Source organism: Zea mays, chromosome 9, assembly GCF_902167145.1.
Source record: "Zea mays cultivar B73 chromosome 9, Zm-B73-REFERENCE-NAM-5.0, whole genome shotgun sequence".
Lineage (NCBI taxonomy): Eukaryota > Viridiplantae > Streptophyta > Magnoliopsida > Poales > Poaceae > Zea > Zea mays.
In genome coordinates this window covers 115,592,871-115,613,698 of record NC_050104.1, presented here as the reverse complement: position 1 = coordinate 115,613,698, position 20,828 = coordinate 115,592,871, and the positions used below count along the sequence as shown (strand labels likewise).

Below are 20,828 nucleotides of genomic sequence, written 5' to 3'. Positions count from 1 at the left end.
TAAACTACCCTGAATCATAACCAGGGTTGTCTACTTAAGATTACCTAAACCAAACAACTATTTAGACGCTAATTTTACTTTAACTCCTGAATCAAACTCCACCCTACCACTGTAAGTCCTAGAACCAAGCAGCAAGCTACCCAATCCACCACCCTTTCTTCCTTCCTACTCACTCATAGTTATTCTTCTAACCTAAAGACATCAGCTTCCCACTGAAGCGAACCGAACTGCAAGCGATCTGTGACCTGAGCACCTGACTTACTAATTCCTACAATCTGTCCATGTGTCTGCAAAGCCAGTAGTCTTGAAAGTTGAACTATGTCCTGGTTTGATAGATGCAAGCTGGGAGGGTTTGATAAATCAATGCGAAAACAAATCTATGGAAGCCGGTAGACAACAAAAGCAGAGCTCTCTTATCATTCACCAGTGATTTGTGTGGAAACAGAGCAGTCACTGGACAGCTGGAGAGATGCTTACCCTAAACCCTAAACTCTAGTAGCTGCACTACCTATTTCGGTTTCCACATGCCACCCTTAGTCCCTCAGTCCCCTCCTCTGTCTTTGTGGAATAACAAAAGGAAAGATGTGAGAGATGAGATAAATCTCAAGCCTAAACAAAATGGGTTCAAAAAATAACAAGATTAATAGCATACACAAAACACATGATACAAAAAGACATCTGCAGTGTGTTGTGGACAGAGCAAGTAGTGATCAGTAGACATTTTGAAACACACAATGATAAAATATCAGAAATCTACGAACCAAAGTAAGAAAAAGGAACCTGGGACTGTACCTCCTGATGTTACTGGGAACAGAAACATGTCAGAGTAGTTATTTGCTGACTGATGCTTTAACAATCAATAACACATGTCGTACACCTTAACTAACATGCCTTTATTTTATAAACTATCACTGTACATACATATATACAACTCCAAGAGTACTCAGTAACTTTGTGTGCTATCAAATCACAATGAAAAAACACAAAATTCGGAGGTACCATGTTAAACCCACGCCTATCCTTCTCCCAGATAATTAATTCTCGAATAATAAGATGGCACTGCGACGACGATAGCTTCAGAAGTCAGAACAGGTGGGTTCGGCAGTGGAGGGGCAACCGAGTGACCTGACCAGCTCGTGGACCGGCAGGACCTTGGACTTGGCCGGCGGGTTCGTAGCGACGTTGTGCACCTTGTGCTCGTAGATCTTGCCGTTCCTATCGAGCTTGTACACGGACGCGCCGTCGAAGCGGGCGTGGCCGTCCCACCAGCCCCAGGGCACCCGAGGGACGCCGTGGGCGGTCCAGCGAAGCAGGATGCTGTTCTCGGCGGGCTGCCATATGCTGACCACTTCAACCCACGACGCCTTGAAGAAGACCCGGCCGGTGAGGCGCAGCGCCCAGAAGAGCCTCTTGTAGTTTCCCAGGCCCTTGAATGTGTTGAGAGGGTCTCTGAAGACAATGTCGTCTCTGTACAGTGGCAGATGATGTAGTTAGGAAAAAAAAGTGGATTGATGGGGACAGAAATTAAAAGGGCACAGTCTTAAAAAAACAGAGCATTTGGCACACCCAAGCTGTTGATTTGAACAGAGGCGGCGGCACAGTGTACAAAATCAAACTGTTTAGCCCAAGATATGTGCAAGTGCAAGCAAGCAGCCATGCAAGGTTGCGTTGCTGAGAACTAAACTCTGATACCCCAGCAGCTCAGTCGAGTCCTCCACTCCAACCAAGTAAAAGAAAAGACAAGACTTTAATGGGTCGAAGAGCGGGGAAAACCACAGGCGATGGAATTGGAACCTGTAGATGTCGAAGCTGTGGTCCTTGCAGAGCACGTCGAGGAGCTCCTCCCTGTAGATGTACGACATGTGTTATTGATTGTTAAAGCATCAGTCAGCAAATAACTACTCTGACATTAGTGCAATCACTCAATATTACATGTAGCTCCTTGTGCTAACCAAGAAGGCAAGAACTACATGAAAGCACACCATGAGATGCTACACTTCACTAAGATCAAGAGACATAAATAAAATAGATCAAATTCAAATCAATTTAGAAATGATTCCCTCGGTATGTCAGGGGAGATAAGGGTCTCCTCCATCCTAGGTGCTCTAGCATCACCTGCATTGCGTCCCCATTCCACTTGTCGAACCTGCTCACCTCAGCGCTCTCCATAATGTTTCTCTCCTTGCCCAACTTCTTTCCTTTCTTAACCATTTCTAGCTGGCGCCCGATCAAGCTCCGCAAGGATCCTGTATGAGGTTCAGTGCCTACATGTCGGGGGAGGGAAGTTCGTGTGCAGGACCTGCAGCCGCGCCTTCACCTCGTTCCAGGCGCTCGGTGGACACCGAACCAGCCACCTGCAGGGGCGACACGGCCTTGAGTTCGGCGTCGGCACCAGGGCACTCATACACCAGTACACCACAAGTAGTAGCCGACCGACGACGACAACAGAGGAGACAAGCATGCACAGGCGCATCACAAGTGCCACATCTACAAGCTCGGCTTTAAGACGGGGCAGGTGCTGGGCGACAACATGAGGAGAGCAACTTGTTGGATTGGTGAGCGCCGCCGCCTGGAATTGGACCGCCAACGGATGGGGATTACATAGACACAGGGGCAGCAGATTCATCGACCCAGACGAGCAACAACTTTGATGGCTCATGAATGACAAAGAACAACAGGAAGAATGAGGGCAAATGAAAGAACTTTTGAAGGGCATAAACCATTTGACTGTGCTGATCATTTTGCTCTCATGAATGAACTTATGTGTATGTTATCTAAATATCTAAACTATGATGATCTGTGAAAGCTCATTCTTAATAAGATTCTAACCAGTGCGCCGCGAGAACATGATTAGCAATGCCTTAGGAAAGCCTCCTTTCTACTCAAGCTAGAATTTTAGAAGATGTAAATGATCATCAGAAGATTGATGCAATGGTACATATAAAAAGTCATATTATAAGGAAACATGAAAATATTACCTCAGATTTATGCCAGGTAAGCCTGCTAACATAATCTTCTTGAGCACAGATATCATGGTGGAGGATGCTCTTGTCATGGCTTCCAGAAGAAAGCAAAGAACTCCATGCAAGAGCACCTACACGCATGTGATGGCTTTCCAGATCTACATATAAGATAAAATGTAACATGATAATCAGATTTGCACACCCTCATAAAGTAAAAATTCTGCATACAAATACCAATTCCCTACGATTATTTGAGTACCATTGCATCAATCTTCTGATATTTAAGTTTCTTCTGATATTTTATTTCCTGCTAGAGGTGCCACTAAAGAGCCCCACGGAGTATTCCCTGGTTGGTAGAGAGGAAGGTTACTCTGGAAGGTTGGCCTCTGAAGCCCATATTGAACTGCCTGGGAGCTGAAGTCTGGTAAAACTGCACCCCCAGCTGAAGGCAAACTTGATGACGTTGATGCAGGTTGAGAATAATGTGACTGCAAAACAGTGTTTGTTAGCTAAGCAGCCATGAAGAGACACAGAACAAGTTATCTATTTATACTGGTATATGATAGTACTTGGATTATGGCAGGATCATTGTGCAGGGAAGCTGCTTGTGGTGGTGGCAGCTATGGTGGTGATGACTTAACTTGCAAATACTGCAGAATTATGGGAACCACAAGTAAATTATAATGTTAAATAAAAAAATAGGCTGACAGTTTAAAAGAGGAAAATGTAAAAGTATACATATATACATATTCAAATATATGCACTAAAACATGCCATATATGTTATTCATGCATCAAAACATATAATGCAAAATAATCAATGAAGTTTCCAGAAGAAAAGTACAAAATAGAAACTTTTAAAAAGTGCATGACAGCATGGTACATAATACATATGCATTTATGAATTGCTCGCATATTGAACTAAAATATTCAGAACTAACTACCGTATAGCTAATATTACTTGTCTGCTTATTGTACTGAATTGGATACATATGAAATATAAACATACACAGAGCCCTCAAAAACAAGTTGAGGTAGGTAAGAGATGAAACATAATAATGACACAACAAAAAATGCATGATACATTAAATAGAATTAGCAAATATAACTGTAGGCAAGCAAACAATTCAAGCAACACATGTGCTTAGTGACTTTACAGCAAATCACTAATATTATATTCTAAAAATCTGAATGATACAGATACTTGAAAAGAACACGAATACAATAATTTGTGAAATAGAAACATGGACACCACATGTGAGTTTGGCTTAGTTTGGTGAGAAGATAACCCCACTGTTGCTTTTGCATCCATCGGACCCTCAAACCAATGAGCCAAAATGCATAATTGAAAGTTGAAACACAAAATAAATTGGTGATTAAGCAGAGACCAGGCACCAACATAAAGCGTTGAGCCGTTGAACAACACTCAATTGTCGACAATGGAAGTAGCACTGCATCAGGAGCCCCGTAGATGGTTCCATGAAGCATGTCGGGGTTCAGTAGCACAAACAATCAACTATTTAGGATGTCTCACAAGCTCCTGGTCACTCTCAGTGGTATCCCAATCAATCTAATGCTCTTTTGCTATATATTTTAGAACTTCCAGCTTAATTCGCTTAGAAGGTTTCTTAACTGGCGGCTTCTCAACCAGCTTCAAAAGGGGATAAAATGTTTAGAGTGGAGAAGAACGAACATAGGCAATATACACAATTCAGTATTTGGTTGAATTTGCATCAAAAATACATTCATGCTTACAAGGTTGTTAACAACAGCATCTAGGCACGTCAACTGCAGCGGAAACATTTTTTGTCATCTTTTCAAAAACGTCATGCGTGTGACCAAGTTCAGGGAGCTCGGATCACCTTGGAGCTGCAAATACCAAACTACAGATACCTTCTTTCTAGTCTATTGGACATTCCCTGAATAAAAGGTTGGCATAAGATTGGGATCACAGTGAAAGACAAACCTCTATTTTGCGATGATGGGAAGGCGTGTAACCATCAAATCACAGAAGAACTCAATGATCTCATTTGCTATCATAAACTTATGTTCCCTAATTTGTGTTCACCCTGCAGAAATGCCAAATTCATATACTAAAGAAAACTACAAATATCATAAGAACGCCTAGTGCATATGAATAATAAATCACAGACACCCACCAGCAGACATTGCTAACATTTTGCTAACATATGGAGCTATTATGATCACCAGGACCACAAGTAGTTTAATGAGCTAAACTATTAGCTGAAAAGCGAACAAATGAGTAATGTGTTCTAATAGCCTAGAACCAATGGGCTGTGAACAGAGCACACAATCTACACAGAAGATTAATGATTATGTTCATGTATTGGACAAAAATAAAAAGCAATACTTGATAGGCCACCACACTCGAGTTCCTCTTTGCACTTAAGGAATGGCAGAACATAGTTAAAAATCAGGTGGCGAATCACCTCAATTAGCCTACTTACGGCAGTAGACCTCGCCGTAGGCATCCTGCAACCTGGGCGCGTGGCAGGTGGTCTCGATGGAGTAGGCGCTCACTAACCAGCATCCACCCTTTCCATTCCTCGGTTTGGTGGTGGTTAAGATAGAGTATGGACTTTCATGAAAATGCTGATTTTTCATGATGCTTCTTAAGTGATGTAAGCACTGATGCTATGATCAGTGACGTATCTAGAGGGTGGACAGGGTGGGCCACCCTCTAATTTTAATCTGCTACAGTATATAGATGATTTTGATTTATTTTCTTTTGATTCTCATATGTTGTAGGACTTAAAATGCAAACTCATTTATTTGTTTTGATTTTTATAAGATTGGACCACCCTAACTTTAAATCCTAGATTCGCCACTGGCTATGATGAGAAGAATGTACAGAAACATGAACAAATCACGGCTGTAGCTCTGTCAAAGAAAAAACAAGGATTACAATGCAAGTAGAAGACATAAAGAACATATAGAAAACAAGTCATAATAGATCACAAAACAAAAGGTTGGTTACTCCCTAGCTGGAACAAGCCATAGATCATGGCATTGAACTTGGTTACTGACATGGTATTCTCAAACAGGAGACAAGGCACGATAAATGGAAATAATTTTGGGACTGGAAGGATGTTCAGCAGGGACATAGTTGTCGGGATGTAGCACACAACCCAGGCAGTGATAATTTCCAAGGCGGAGCAGTGATTTTTACTTAAGGTCGGAACTTGGATACAGATGGTTGTTTACTTTGAATAGTTCTACTTTGAAAAAGCTAAATTCTATGGTGTCTGAACAACTGCCATGTAGGATCTCTCTCAATCATTTTTTGGTGACTTTCACAGTTGTTATGGGCACAACTAAATTGAAGAAAAAACTTGAGAAGAAAAAATCGTTTTAAAAAAAATGAAGTAGCACTCTTTAAAAAACAGTTGCAGGGCTTGGCTTTGATTAGTTTATAAGTGAAATTTTCTCGTTAAATATATATATGTCTTGAACTTCAGTATCTCTTGGAGTTGGAATACATTTTAAAGCTTCAACCATCATACATTTGTGTCATGCCAAGAGTTTTTTTGAACTTCTACGTAGCTTTTAATTGGTAGCATGCTTTGAATGCTGCACTATCATTAGTACTGTATCTAGAACGACATGAGATTGCACATACCTTGATTCTCTTCCCACCTGGTAGACCTTGTATCCGGCTCATCTCAATCCCAAATTGCTTTTCCCTGAGTATCCGGCTCAGCCTAGCAGCAACACACTTAGTATTTCAGTTACACTATTTTAGAGAAAAGAATGTGTCGCTCACTGAACATTTATGACATGTAAATCTACAGTTGGTGCCTATCTTATTAAAAGCTCAGCAAGCAAACACATACTCACCAAAGATGTCGCAGATGACATGTGGTCGCCCGACGTCTATCCACCAGAGAGCACAACACTGACCTTTAGCGGCCTGGTCACCCCGGGCTCGGTCTACGACACCATTGACACCGAGGGCTGGCCCAACAGGTTGGGGAAGAGCTTGGTCTCATCTGCAATAGATCAATCGAGCAGGCATAATTTTGGTGAGCTCCATGAAATCTATAGCAAACCACATGCAAGACACGAGATGCCACAACAGCGTTGAATGATCACTCACCGGGGTTACCCGCGGCGGAGCTGGCAGGGCCATGGACGAAGGCCACGCTGTTGCAAAGCTGGTACATCAGGATCTGCGGACACAAACGTGGATTAGACATTCGCACAAACACCTGGCGTGCAGGGCGTTGGGATGGAGGAGGAAGGGCAGGAAACCGCGTCGACCTTCATTGTGGCCGTGTGGATCTTCTCGTGGTTGCTTCGTTGCCCTCCGATGAACTTCTGGCGGCGCTCTGGTGTGTACTTCCTAGCAGTGGATGAGGCGGAGCTGGAGAGCGTGAGGCGGAGGTTACCTGGGCTTGGAGGTTGAGGGGGCGAGCGGGCGAGCGGCGACTGGGTAGACCCAGGTCTCGCACGATCTGGGGGAAGACGGCGGGGCAGACCAGGTAGCGATGGTGAGGCGGTCGGCTTCCGTGCTGCCGAGCCCGAGCCAGGAGGCCAAGGCCGAGGCCGGCTTGACCGTCTTCTTCTCCGGCTCCTCCGCGGGGGACGACGGGCGGGCGTAGGGCGCGCGCTCGACGAGGCGGTCCTTGCGCTTGGGGTGGTAGGGGGCCGTCGCCTGGCCGACAGGGAGCCCGACGGCCCATCGGGATAAGGCGGCGTGGGTGCGTCGTGCCTTGGTGAGAGGGTCGGCGGTGGATAGCACGAGCGCCTCCATCTCCAGTAGCGATGAGGCCACGTCGTCGTCAGCCGCTGGCTCATCAACATCAGAGGCGCAAGGACTGTTTGGGCCCCACGTGCGGAGGTCGCTGGGAGGCGCCAGGCGTTGAGGTCTGGCCATGGAAGCGACGAGATGGGGGCGAAGAACTTGGGGAAGAAGAAAAGGAAGGAGACGGGGGCGAGAACGAAACCGAGGAGGAGCTAGAGGCACCTAGAGCGGGGGCTCTGCGGCCAACCAAACCACCACAATGCGAGCGGCGGCGGTGTGGGGGAGGTGGACGGCGGTGTGGCTGCTGTCGACGAAGAGGGGAGCGGAGAGAGGAGCAGTTGCGATCGAGGGATGGAAGAGGCTTGAAGCGGAGGTGACGAGACGGACGGTGATGATTTGATGCATATAAATGGACGGTGTAGATTGGCTGAAGGCAGAACCAGGGGAGGCAGCCTACCCCTTACAGCCTTAATAGGTAGTATAGAAGTCTGCACGGGCCACGGAAGGCCAACCGGGTAGATCCCGTTCCCGAGGCACCAGCCTGGCCCACCTGGCAGCGTCTGGACGGGCGCTTCTGTCTGCACGCGAGCGAGCGAAGCGCCCCGAAACATCCACATCGGACATCGCGCACGCAACGCAACCGCAGCGTCCCATTTCCCCTCTCCCTCCCTGGTCCTCCTCAAATCAGCTCAGCGCCTCAGCCTTCAACCAACCAACCAACCAACCCAACTCGAGCCCTCGACGAGCACCCGAGAGACACGAGAGTGAAGGAAAGAGGAAAAAGAAGAAGACTACAGCCAAAACCCTATCTCACTCCGGCGCGCCACCGGCCGATGGTTTCGATGAACACCACGCCGAATCCGCTTGACTCCGCCGCCGGCAGCGCCGCCGTCGCCGGCGGAAGCGTGGACGAGGGAGGAGGAGGAGGCGGCAGGAAGAAGCGGATGCGCGGGGCGGTAGCGGCGGCGATGGTGCCGCCGCCGATGGCGGTCCCGCTGCCGGCCGCGGCGCCCGCGGCGGGGGAGGAGGTTCGGAAGGTCAGGAAGCCGTACACCATCACCAAATCCCGGGAGAGCTGGACGGAGCCGGAGCACGATAAGTTCCTCGAGGCCCTGCAGCTGTGAGTGCCCCGATCCCCTCTGCCACCCCCACCCCCCTGTTCCCGAATCGGATATAGTTGGTAGTGGTTTCGATGCGAGTGGTAGTGGTTACTTACTCCGTTGCGTAGTTGGATTTGTCGCCTACCTCGGCTCCTGAAAAATGCTATATTTCGCTGCACGGCTCCTGCAAATGCTAAATTCAGTTTACGTGCTGCTTCTGAATGGAATGGAGGCTATCGGTTTTTTATTGGTTTTATCTGCTGGGTCCAATTAGAAGGTCTCTGTCCAACCTGTTAGATATGGCAGTGCTCAATGTTGGGGGCACCTATGTTCATCTTGCGGGTTACCTGAATCTTGGCTTTTGATCGGTTTGTCATGGCATACATTGGCACACTTTTCTTGTCAGTGGTGGTGTCGTGTTTAGCTTAATACACAGTGATTTTTTTTTGTCTAAGGCTATCTCCAGCAGCATACTCGTATCCATATTTAAACTTCACTCTACGTACAGTACAGTCTACACAGTGCAGAACAGTGGTTTTAGGTAAACTTTGGTTATAACTGCAGACGGTCTAATCTGTTCGAGAGGGTGTCCTTTTACAGTGCACTTAGAAGATATTACAATGGGACATTCGGATGTTGTTTGATTTCAGTTCATTTGAACCTTTTTGAAGGGTGCCAGTAGGGGTGGTAACAGGCTCTAAATTTTACAATATAAAATTAGGATTGGGCTCTATTTCTATTCATTTTTGAACTAAAATTAATTAAGGGCTCAATCGACTTGTGAAGAAACATTTGTATTAGAATAGGAACCCATACCCTAATCAGGGGTTGGGAGTGGTATTAAATAGGCAGAGTAACTGGGCCAAGGCCCATTACACAGGGGTATAATGGTCATTACACAGGGAATAACACAAACCCTAGACGGGTAGTCTAACACCCCCCCGCAGTCACAACTCTATCCTGTACAGATGTTGAGACTGGATCGGAAGTCTAAAAAGACACTCGACGGTAACCCCTTGGTGAAGATGTCGGCGAACTGAAGCGTGGTGGGGACGTTGAGAACGCGGACGTCACCGGCAGCGACACGCTCGCGGACGAAGTGCAGGTCGATCTCCACATGCTTCGTGCGCTGATGCTGCACGGGGTTGGTGGAGAGGTAGACCGCGCTGACGTTGTCGCAGTAGACGAGGGTGGCGCGCTGGAGGGGACTGTGGAGCTCGTGGAGGAGCTGGCGCAGCCAGGAGGCCTCGGCCACGCCATTGGCCACGGCACGGTACTCGGCCTCAGCGCTGGAGCGAGAGACGACGGGCTGCCTCTTGGCGGCCCAAGAGACGAGGTTGGCGCCCAGGAAGACGGCGTAGCCGGAGGTGGACCGACGCGTGTCGGGGCAGCCAGCCCAGTCAGCGTCGGTGTAGACCACGAGCTCCGACGTCGGGGATGGGCGGAGTAGGAGACCGTAGTCGAGGGAGCCGCGGAGGTAGCGTAGAATCCGCTTGAGCGCAGTGAGATGGGGCTCCCGCGGAGTGTGCATATGCAGGCACACCTGCTGGACGGCGTAAGCGATGTCGGGCCTGGAGAACGTGAGGTACTGGAGCGCGCCGGTGAGGCTCCGGTAGGACGTCGCGTCGGCGACCGGAGGCCCGTCGTCCTCAGAGAGCTTCGCCTGAGTGTCGACAGGCGTGGAGCAGGGCTTGCAGTCAGACATGCCAGCCCGCTCCAGGATGTCGATGGCGTACTGGCGCTGGTGGAGGAAGAGACCCTGGGGCCGACGTTCGGCGGTGATGCCGAGGAAGTGGTGGAGGGGCCCCAGGTCCTTCATCGCGAACTCTCGCTGAAGGGCGACGATCGTGCGCCGAAGGAGGTCGGCGGTGGATGCCGTGAGCACAATGTCGTCGACGTAGAGCAGGAGGTAGACGGTGTCGTCGCCGCGCCGGTAGATGAACAGGGACGTGTCCGACTTGGCCTCGACGAAGCCGACAGAGGCCAGGTAGGAGGCGAAGCGGCTGTACCAAGCCCGTGGCGCCTGCTTGAGGCCGTACAGGGATCAGTTCAACCGGCAAACCAGGTCCGGACGGTCAGCGTCGACGAAGCCGGTGGGCTGGCTGCAGTAGACAGTCTCCGTCAGAGTGCCATGGAGGAAGGCATTCTTGACATCGAGCTGATGGATCGCCCAGTCGCGGGAGAGGGCGAGGGAGAGGACGGCGCGAACAGTGGCGAACTTGACGACAGGGCTGAAGGTCTCGTCGTAGTCCACTCCGGGGCGCTGGGTGAAGCCCCGAAGGACCCAACAGGCCTTGTAGCGGTCGAGGGAGCCGTCTGAGGTTAGCTTGTGGCGAAATAGCCACTTGCCGGTGACCACGTTGGTGCCTGGTGGACGCGGCACCAGGTCCCAAGTGTGGTTGGCCAGGAGGGCCGCGTACTCCTCCTCCATAGTGCGACGCCAGTGTGGGTCGGCGAGGGCAGTGCGAACGGAGGAGGGTACCGGGGAAGCGTCGGGTGGAGTGCTGGTCGTAGCGGCTGCCAGGATGAGCCGGTCGACGGGGCGGAGAACGCCAGCAGCGCGTCGAGTCACCATCGGGTGGACGTGCCCGGGGTCGCGATGGATGGCGACCGGGTGGTATACGGATGACTCGGAGTGAGCCACCGGAACGTCGGGAGCGGCTGGAGGGGCCGGCTCACGGCGGTGATAGACGACGGCGGGGTCGGCGAAGCGGGCCGCGCTCGTTGATGGGCACGCGTCGGGGGGTGCCGAGGTAGTGGCGTGGCCGCGGCGATGGTAGACGAGGGCGGGGTTGGCGAATCGAGCCGGAGTCGACGGGGCCGCGCGTGGCGCAGGCGGGGTAGACGGGGCCGCGCGTGGCGCAGGCGGGGTCGACGAGGCCGCGCGTGGCGCAGGCGGGATCGACGGGGCCGTGCGTGGTGCAGGCAGGTCCGACGGGGCCGCGCGTGGCGCAGGCGGGGTCGACGGGGCCGCGCGTGGCGCAGGCGGGGTTGACGGGGCCGCGCATGGCGCAGGCGGGGTCGACGGGGCCGCGCGTGGCGCAGGCGGGGTCGACGGGGCCGCGCGTGGCGCGGAAGAGGTCGTGGGGGCCGCACGAGGAGCAGGTAACGGCGCAAGACGGGGAGCCGAAGGTGGGGGAGGAATCGGATCGGACTCGAGGAGGGAGTCAAGATCGGTGGGTGGGGTGGAGCCAGCAAGGGGAAACACATCTTCGTCAAAGACGACATGACGAGAGATGATGATGCGGTGGGAGGTGAGGTCCAGACACCGGTACCCCTTGTGGTCAGGGGAGTAGCCAAGGAATAGACAGCGGGTGGAGCGAGGAGAAAGCTTATGTGGAGCGGTAGCGGAAGTGTTAGGGTAGCAGGCACAGCCGAACACGCGAAGGTGGTCATAGGAAGGGGCTGTGCCGTAAAGGGCGAAGTGGGGGGTAGGGTGGCGTACCGCCTTCGAGGGAAGACGGTTGAGGAGGTGGGTGGCAGTATGCAGGGCCTCTGCCCAGTAGCTGGCAGGGAGAGACGCCTGGAAGAGGAGACAGCGGAGCATATTAGTGGTGGTGCGGATCATGCGTTCGGCTCGGCCGTTCTGGGCAGAAGTGTAGGGGCACGAGAGACGCAACTGGATGCCATGAGTGAGGAAGAAGGAGCGAGAGGCGTTGTTATCGAACTCGCGGCCATTGTCACACTGCAGAGCACGGACCGGGCGACGAAACTGAGTGGATACCCAGGTGAAGAAGTGTGTGAGGGTGGTGAAAGTGTCCGACTTCAACCGAAGCGGGAAGGTCCAGAGAAAATGGGAAAAATCATCCAAAATCACCAGATAGTATTTATAACCAGAAAGACTGAGTACAGGGGAGGTCCAAAGGTCACAATGAACCAGATCAAAAGCCTGCTCAGCCCGAGAAGAAGAAGTAGTAAATGGGAGACGAGTATGTCGGCCTAACTGACAAGCATGACAGAGACCCTCAAAATGTCCCCTACTACATGAAAGATCGAGACTACTGGTAATCTTGGTCATGACGTCGGGTCCAGGATGGCCGAGACGTCGATGCCATGTGGTGGAGGAGGTGGTGGAGACCAAGGCAGGAGGTGGAGACACGCCGGCGGTGGAGGGCTGGAGCGTGTAGAGAGGCCCCGAGCTGTCACAGCGGGCGAGAAGGGTCCTGGTGGCCAGATCCTTCACAGAAAAACCAGAAGGGTCAAACTCAATGGAACAGGAGTTGTCAGTGGTGAATCGACGAACAGAAAGAAGATTGTGGGTGATGTGGGGAGCTACGAGAACATCGTTGAGGTAAAACGGCCCAGGGAGAACCGAGGCACCTACTGAGGTGACTGGCAGAGTGGAACCGTTTCCAACGACGATCGAGGATGGGTGAGAGGGGAGGGGGGAGTGAGAGCGAGAGAGCGTGCCTGCCGTGGGAGTGGTGTGGTACGAGGCACCGGAGTCGATCACCCAGTCGGAGGGGGGTGGGGTCATTGCCATGGTGCTGAAGGCAGCAGCAAGGGAGGCGCTGTCCCAACCACCGGCCGACGGGGACCAAGGCGTCGAGGTGGGGGTCCCCGGGGGCAGGAGCGCGGGCGGAGCCTGGGGCACGACGGGAGCACCATACGGAGGTGCGCCGTAGTGAGGTGTAGTCAGGAGGGCTGGCGCCGGAGGACGGGGGGTACTCGGTGCCTGGCCCGGCCACATGGCGATGGTCCCGGTCCAGGGGTTGTAGAATGACGGCCACGCGTGGCCGCCACCCCGGCCGGAGGGACCACCACGAGAGGAGCCGCCGCTCCCACGACCGCCCTTCCGGGAGCGACGACCCCCGTCGATCGTGGAAGTTGGACGAGGGGCCGCCGGGACGGTAGTAGGAGGGCGGGTGGGAGCCCCAGTCGACGGAGGACGGGTGGCCTGGCCCCCTGAAGGCGGCTGACCACTGGTGGGGGCGCTGTAGAGAGCCGAGGCAGGAGTGGGTGCCTCGTTCGCCATGGTGAGCTCCTCGAGGAGAAGCTCGTTACGCACGGCGTGGAAGGTGGGGAAGGGCACGCTCCTCTTGATGAGAGCCTTCAGGTGGCCGTAGCGGGGGCTGAGGCCACGCAGGAGGTTCAGCACCAGGGTACGATCGGCAACGGGCTCGCCAAGATCGCGGAGAGAGTCAGCCAGGCCCTTCATCTGGCGGCAGTACTCTCCCACGGAGAGGTCCCCCTGAGAGAACAGGTGAAACTGGGCGTCGAGGTGGAGTGCCCGCGCGTCCCGATTCCCGAGGAACTGGTCCTCGAGAGTGAGCCACGCCTGACGAGCCGTGTCCGCCTGGTCGCGGATGATGTCCTGTAGCTCAACGGTGATGGTGCCGTGGAGCCACGAGAGGACGACACTGTCCATGAGGCACCAGGAGGGAGTCGGCGGAGCGTCGAGGTCGTCGAGGACGTGATCGGCGAGGGCATACCGCCGCAGTGTGAGGAGGACCTGTCCTCGCCAACGGGGGTAGTGGGAGGACGCCGGGTCCAACACCACGGACACGAGGGCCCGGATGTTGTGAAGTCCGGCGGCTTGAGCGTGGAGAGCACCGATGTGGTCGACGTCGAGGCCAGTGGCGGGGATGGCCTTAGGAATCGCCGGGGGGTCCTCACGAGCGACCGGCGGGCGGCCGAGGAGGAGGCGCTGCGCGGTGGCCATCTGGGTGGTCAGAGCGGCGCCCAGGGCACGTTCGTGCTCCAGGGCGAGAGACGTGGCACGCTCACGCTCCCGCGAGGCAGCCACAACGGCCTGGATCGTAGCGAGGGCGGCGACGAGTGAGGGGTTGTGCTCGGCGGGTGCCGGTATGGTGGGAAACCCCGGCGGAGAGCCACGGCGCAAGGCCATGGGAGTGGCATCACGGAGGGGCCCGAGGCCGTCGATGTACGGGACACTGCTGCGGGGGGCAGTGAGACTGGGCAGGGGAGGTCCGACGGCCGAGGGAGAGGCGAGGCCGGCGTGCAGGGTGGAGGCCGCGCTCAGGGGTGCGGTTCCTGCGGCCAGGCCCGCTCCAGGCGTGGCGGCGGCCCTGCTCGCGGCTCCTGCGTCCAGGCCCGCTCCAGGCGCAGCAGCGGCGGCCGGGTCCGTGCCGGGAGCGACCGCGGCGGCGTCCGTGTAGGGGAGGTGGCCGGCGGCCATGGGGGCAGCACCGAACGGCCGGCTAGAGAGTGGCGGTACGCGCTGCAGCGACGTGGCCGAGCGGGGCAGGGCGGCAGAGGACGCACGGCAGAGAAGCAGGGAGGAGCGGGTGGGAGCGCGCGGACCTGTGCACGCCGGAGAAGGAGGGGGCGCGGCCGGAGAGAGGGAGCAGGGGACCGGCGGCGGCGGCGCAGGGGAGAGGGGCGCGCGGAACCGGCGATGCAGCAGGGAGGGAGCGGGAGGAGAGACCGGCGCAGGGAGCTCCGGCGGCTGGGGAAGAAAGCCCGGCGGCGGCCGGGCAGGGAGCCGGCGGCGGCTGGGCAGGGAGCCGGCGGCGGCAGGGAGGAGCCCCTGGCGGCTGGCGGCTGGGCAGGGAGAAGACCTAAACCTAACTAAGCTGATACCATATTAGAATAGGAACCCATACCCTAATCAGGGGTTGGGAGTGGTATTAAATAGGCAGAGTAACTGGGCCAAGGCCCATTACACAGGGGTATAATGGTCATTACACAGGGAATAGCACAAACCCTAGACGGGTAGTCTAACAATTTGGATAGTGGTCCTTGGATTTGTTTTCTTCTTCTTTGTTCTCTAGCCAAGCTAGGTAAGATTAGGTAAATGAACTGAACATATCCAATGTATTTGAGTATCTATAGCCTTTTCCTGTGATTGTTTATAATTTGTAAATTGTAAATGGTGCTACCGTGATAACTTGGATGATTTAATGAAATTTCTCAAATTGATTTTTTTTTATTTCTTGTAGTTTTGATCGTGATTGGAAGAAGATTGAAGCATATGTCGGCTCGAAGACTGTTATACAGGTAATCCATAGCCACCCTAAGTCCTTAACAATAGTTCTCAAAGTACTTCTGATCTTAAGCTACAGGCATTCGGTAATGATTACTTGGTAATCAATCTATGCTGTATAATGTCCCCAATCTATAAAAAAATGTTCCTTTGACAGATAAGGAGCCATGCACAGAAGTACTTCTTGAAGGTTCAGAAGAATGGCACAGGCGAGCATCTGCCCCCACCCAGGCCAAAACGGAAGGCAGCTCATCCATATCCCCAGAAATCATCTAAAAATGGTCTGCGTTATTCAAGGACCTAGCTACTTGGCATGTTTTTTTTCTAGATAACAAGGGATGACTAAATTCATTTGGCTTCTGCAGTTTCTCAAACTATTTTATTACAAGAACAACCTACTCAGCGGGAGCAAGGTTCTGTCATGCCTATGGATACTGCTACTGTGATAAACACAAATGCGAATGTGGCAGTGGCAGTGGCAGTGCCTTCCTGGGACAATACTCTTGCTCAATCTCTCAGTGCTGGTCTTGTTCCAGGTTTCGTAATCACTGTGACCTGCATACAAAAAATAAATGACTTGTGGAGCCAATTGTAACTTTTCATGTATTGGTGGTGCAGGTGCAACAAATAACTGTTCAAGTAGCATAGAGAGTCCATCTGGTACTTGGCCAACTTCTGAAGCAGTTGAGCAAGAAATTGTGGTTCCATCACTCCATGGTGAGCACTCCTCTCGAAAAGTTTTTATTTTTGGGAAAATCAAAATAAAAGGCGAATGGAAGAATTCTTCTTATTCCATAAGAAAATAAAGGAACCTTCTTCAACATGCACTCTGCAAATCTACCTTGCAATTGTTCTGTGCATGGCCGATGTTTGATCTTGGAGAAATATAAGCATTTGCCAACTGCAGTTTCCATTCTCAGGCCAGATTAAATTACATTCTGTCGCACTTAGGTACCTAGGTGCTTAGAAGAATGCAAACCTTTTGCTGAATGCATTTTCCTTCATTGTGTCAGATTAAATTAGCTACTGTCCTAAAGAGTAAATATGCCTTGGTCAGTTGAAATTAAGTTGTCAAATTAGTAGGCTTTGATACCTTCATATACTAACCATTTCTGTATAAGGGTCATGCTATGCTACTAAATTTTAGTTTGCATTCTGACTCTTAGGTAATTACTATTGGATTTGGAGAAGAAACCATTTTTTCTGTGAGTTAACATGATCATGTCCAATTGCGTCAATCTCAAATACAGTGGAGCGACTCAAGAAACATGTCCAATTTAATAATCTCAAGCCCCTCGAGGGCTGGAGATGCTTGGGTTACTTTATCCTTTTAGCCATGCTGGCCCAGCATAAAGAATGTATATATATATTCTTACTTTTTGGTATCTTCCACTGGGAACCTCTTCTTGATTCCAACATAAACTTAGAGGCCAGTTACACATTGTTATATCTTTAAAGTAGATCTCTATGTGCGAATGCATTTTTTCCTTCACTGCAAATGTATCTTACTTTTGTTGCATCTTACTTTTGCTTCTCCGTGGTTACACACACAGCTATGCCAGATTTTGCCCGAGTATACAGCTTCCTAGGAAGCATATTTGATCCTGATACAAGTGGGCATTTGCAGAGGTTAAAAGTGATGGATCCAATTGATATTCAAACGGTACATCTTTTATATATATATGCTCAACTTCTTGGTTCTTTTTATTTCATAAGCATCTTGCCCTTTCTTTGTTTGTTGCATGTCCCATTTCAAGGTTTTTACAATTTGCGTGCATAACTATTGTTTCTATTTTCTAGCTTCTGCTGCTATCTTGGCTAGCCCTAGTTTTTATTAAATATAGCTGGGGGCTTGTACACTCGGAACATTCTTGAGGTTCAAATGTAGTTTCTAAATATTCTGAATCTATCAGTGTTCACTAAAATTCATTAACTCCATAAATAATGTCAGAAAGGTGTTCGTTAAGTTTCACCAAAATTCTGCTTTGGTCTTACTATCCTTGGAATTAGAACTGCCAGATCTTTTTAGCTCCAAAGGCCAGAACAATCTAGTCCTCATTGTCTTCATCTCTGTTTGTTTTTATTCACAAGAACATTCAAGCATTTCTCCCTGTGGTAAAAAAATACTTGGCTTTGGGCACAACATTGTCTCCAATGTCCAGTATGTATGGATGTACATATGATCACTTTTTTACTACAAGAATATATTATAAATCAAATAAAAAAAGAGATTATGGAACTATGGAAGTTCTTTTCAAGGCAAAACCACATACCAGTTTTCATGTTTCGAAGCTAAATAAATTATTTATAGCCAGTGTCGAAAAGTCTGACCACATTGTGATAAAAGAATCGGTATTTGTGATCAAAGGAAGTATGTTATTTAACTTTGAATTCCTTTTGGCACTGCCTTCTGCTTGATTGCCTTAGGATTGTTAATATTTAGCTAGTTTAATGTGAGTTGTGATTTGACATTAATCATTGGTCTGTTGATTGGCATACACAGGTACTACTACTTATGAGAAATCTTTCCACGAACCTTAGGAGTCCTGACTTTGAGCAACATGTAAGTTATTTGGTTTCCTCGTTCCTCTGATCTGTTCAGATCTCTCTTGAAACTTTTGCAGCTTCTGGTCATGTAAGCATGCTATGAATAATATTCCCGTTTTGTGTTACCATTAGGTTCGCCATGACTTTGCCCAGCAAGTTTATGCTGACTAATTCAATGTATATGGGTCACAGAGCCTGCTCAGGCAGACTTTCTGGGTGCTATTGTACGTCTGCCCAGTGCCTAGTTCTTTTTAAAACTTCACTGACTATAATGATCTCTTTCAGACTGTGTTCCCGTTATTGTGATTGGTATTTTAATACCCTGTAACTCCTTTAGATTCCATCATATGCTTCATACACAATTATGGACATTACCTGGCCCTCTTATTTAGTGCAGTTAAGGACCAATAATTTTAACATTTTTGTAAAAAAACATGTTAACCTGTAAAATTTTCAATCACAAATACTTCTTCGCTGTATAACAAATAACCTCACAATGCATGATTATGTCGATAGTGGCATTTTTTATATTTTATGCATGACCCTTTGCAATAGTATTTGAATTGCTCTTCACTTATACTGCTCTTTTCCATATAGCTATGGTGGTGGGGACCATGTTAAACCTGAAGGCATGGAAAATCATGGATCTCCTCAGAGTGGCCATCTTCCATTCCTGTAAACCTTCTGCCACTCCCTGTTCATTTGTGGTTATGACCTGATGCACTGCCATCTTGACTAACCCAATTTGCAATTGCCAGGGTAACAAGTGAATGAGAGCACACTGGCAATTTGTGGTCGAAGCTTTGGTTGTTTCCACGAGACACATTCTTGTGTGTTCTCAGCAATCGAGTTGTGGACGGCTGGTCTGGCAATTTATGAATGCCATGTCTGCCAATCTGTATAGCTTCCAATAATGGTCTGACCCTAGACTAGTTTTGTTTTCCACGTTCATGTAGATAGCTAGTTTTGTGTGCTCATGCAATTTTTTACTGGGTGGAGCCTAGATCGATATGTTTTTGTTGTATCACTTGTGCACGCGTGTATGTAAGTATGTGGAACCTTGTAATGCTTGAGGTACTTGAGAGTCTTCGGTTAAGACAAAGCATATATGCGCAATAATCAGGAGATCACCATCGTCGACTATATAATGAGAAGTTTTTTTAGTTGTGGACCTATCTAAAACTGCCCTCTACTGAAGTTGCATGCGTGGATATCCTTATGTTTGTTGATTAATGATAGTATGCTACTAATTGGTCAGTTACGTATCTGGGTATGCTTCGGTCTCAACTCTCAAGTGATCAGTTACATGCTTAATGCTTTGCTGCTATCATTTGGTTTGGCAGTTTTTACAGTTTGAAGAGATTTTCATTTTTCTATGAGAAATTATTTTATTTTTCCTTAGAAAAATAGGGTTCCTAAACTAGTCCTAAACCCCTAAACAGTGCACACCACCCATCTTGTAGTACCTCATAAAGGACATCATTTATAACTTCACTAGTGTGTGGGGTGGGCACATATATGAACCTACAATAACCCAACATATCAATTTTAGCAACATCATCACAAGATTACAAGACTACAATAGATAACATGAAACGAAACAAAATATTACCTTAAAAGAAAAGATTTCAGCTTCCAATCATCATTGATAAAATGTACTTTAACCGACATGTATCCTTTTTTTTGGTGATATGTTGTCCACATATCAGTAGTTACAACAATTCGCAATTCAAGATTGGTACTGTTGGAAGGAATTCATAGAAAGTCTTTGCACCTCATACATATCCCATATGTCTATTTTAATAGTGTTTCTGGACACTACTTTGAAAAGGGGTTGTAGTGCTGCACAAAATCTTCTGAACCCAACATGATCAACCATAGAAAGTGGGTACTCATGCACACAAATCATTAGTGCAAGTTCTTTTCTAGCAACTACTTGATCAAAAACATACTTTTCAACCACAACTCCCTTCTCATTTTTGCCCAACTTCAATATTGATTGCTTTAGGCCTTTTTGACACTGCTTAGGTTGACAAGTTTTAAGATGACTACGCAAGTGAGTTGTGCCAGATTTACTATCTCCAACAAAATGCTTTTTACACCAATTGCATTCTGCTTTTAATTTGCCTCCTAATGTCACTTGTTCACATACATCAGATTTGAGCTTTCTTTTGCTTCCAACAGTTACATTAGCATCTTCCCCAACTACAACCACATTATCTGTACCTCCATCTATAGGTGTTGGAGTACCACCAGCAGCAGCACTTGAGGACGATGTCAGAGTATAAGTCGCAACACCAACACTTGTTGGAGTAGTAGCACTAGCTCTGTTTGAGATCTGCCTCCTTAAACCATATTGTGAGGAGGGTGGTGGGCAAGGAGCTTACGAGCCAGAGCCACTTCTAGACGCCTTCCTGCTAATACATCACATTGTCATGGAACCAAATTTATCAGAACCAAACAAAACTAAACAATCAACTAATTTTATGTACAACCAAACTGAGCACT

General features: G+C 49.6%; 1 protein-coding gene and 1 pseudogene across 2 annotated transcripts; one reads left to right on the top strand and one right to left on the bottom strand.

The window, feature by feature from the left end:
* Nucleotides 1-872: 872 nt before the first annotated feature.
* On the bottom strand, nucleotides 873-2,230 carry LOC109939282 (uncharacterized). The gene is made up of 2 exons (XM_020544219.2): nucleotides 1,795-2,230; nucleotides 873-1,467 (listed from the first exon to the last, which is right to left on the bottom strand). The coding sequence occupies exons 1-2, from the start codon at nucleotides 1,860-1,862 to the stop codon at nucleotides 1,077-1,079; spliced, it is 459 nt and encodes a 152-aa protein (XP_020399808.1). The 5' UTR covers nucleotides 1,863-2,230; the 3' UTR covers nucleotides 873-1,076.
* Nucleotides 2,231-8,437: 6,207 nt separating this feature from the next.
* On the top strand, nucleotides 8,438-19,487 carry LOC100282994 (MYB-related transcription factor pseudogene; annotated as a pseudogene). Its single transcript, NR_159535.1, has 9 exons — nucleotides 8,438-8,847; nucleotides 15,730-15,787; nucleotides 15,931-16,054; nucleotides 16,139-16,309; nucleotides 16,392-16,490; nucleotides 17,327-17,436; nucleotides 18,277-18,336; nucleotides 18,918-18,995; nucleotides 19,079-19,487. The product of NR_159535.1 is annotated as an MYB-related transcription factor pseudogene (transcript).
* Nucleotides 19,488-20,828: the final 1,341 nt, after the last annotated feature.

Bases quoted from the DNA above. Each gene is read 5' to 3' on its own strand.
- LOC109939282 (XM_020544219.2), bottom strand. From the start codon at position 1,862: ATGTCGTACATCTACAGGGAGGAGCTCCTCGACGTGCTCTGCAAGGAC. The intron at 1,468-1,794 runs GTTCCAATTCCA...GCCACTGTACAG, and splicing joins CACAGCTTCGACATCTACAG to AGACGACATTGTCTTCAGAG.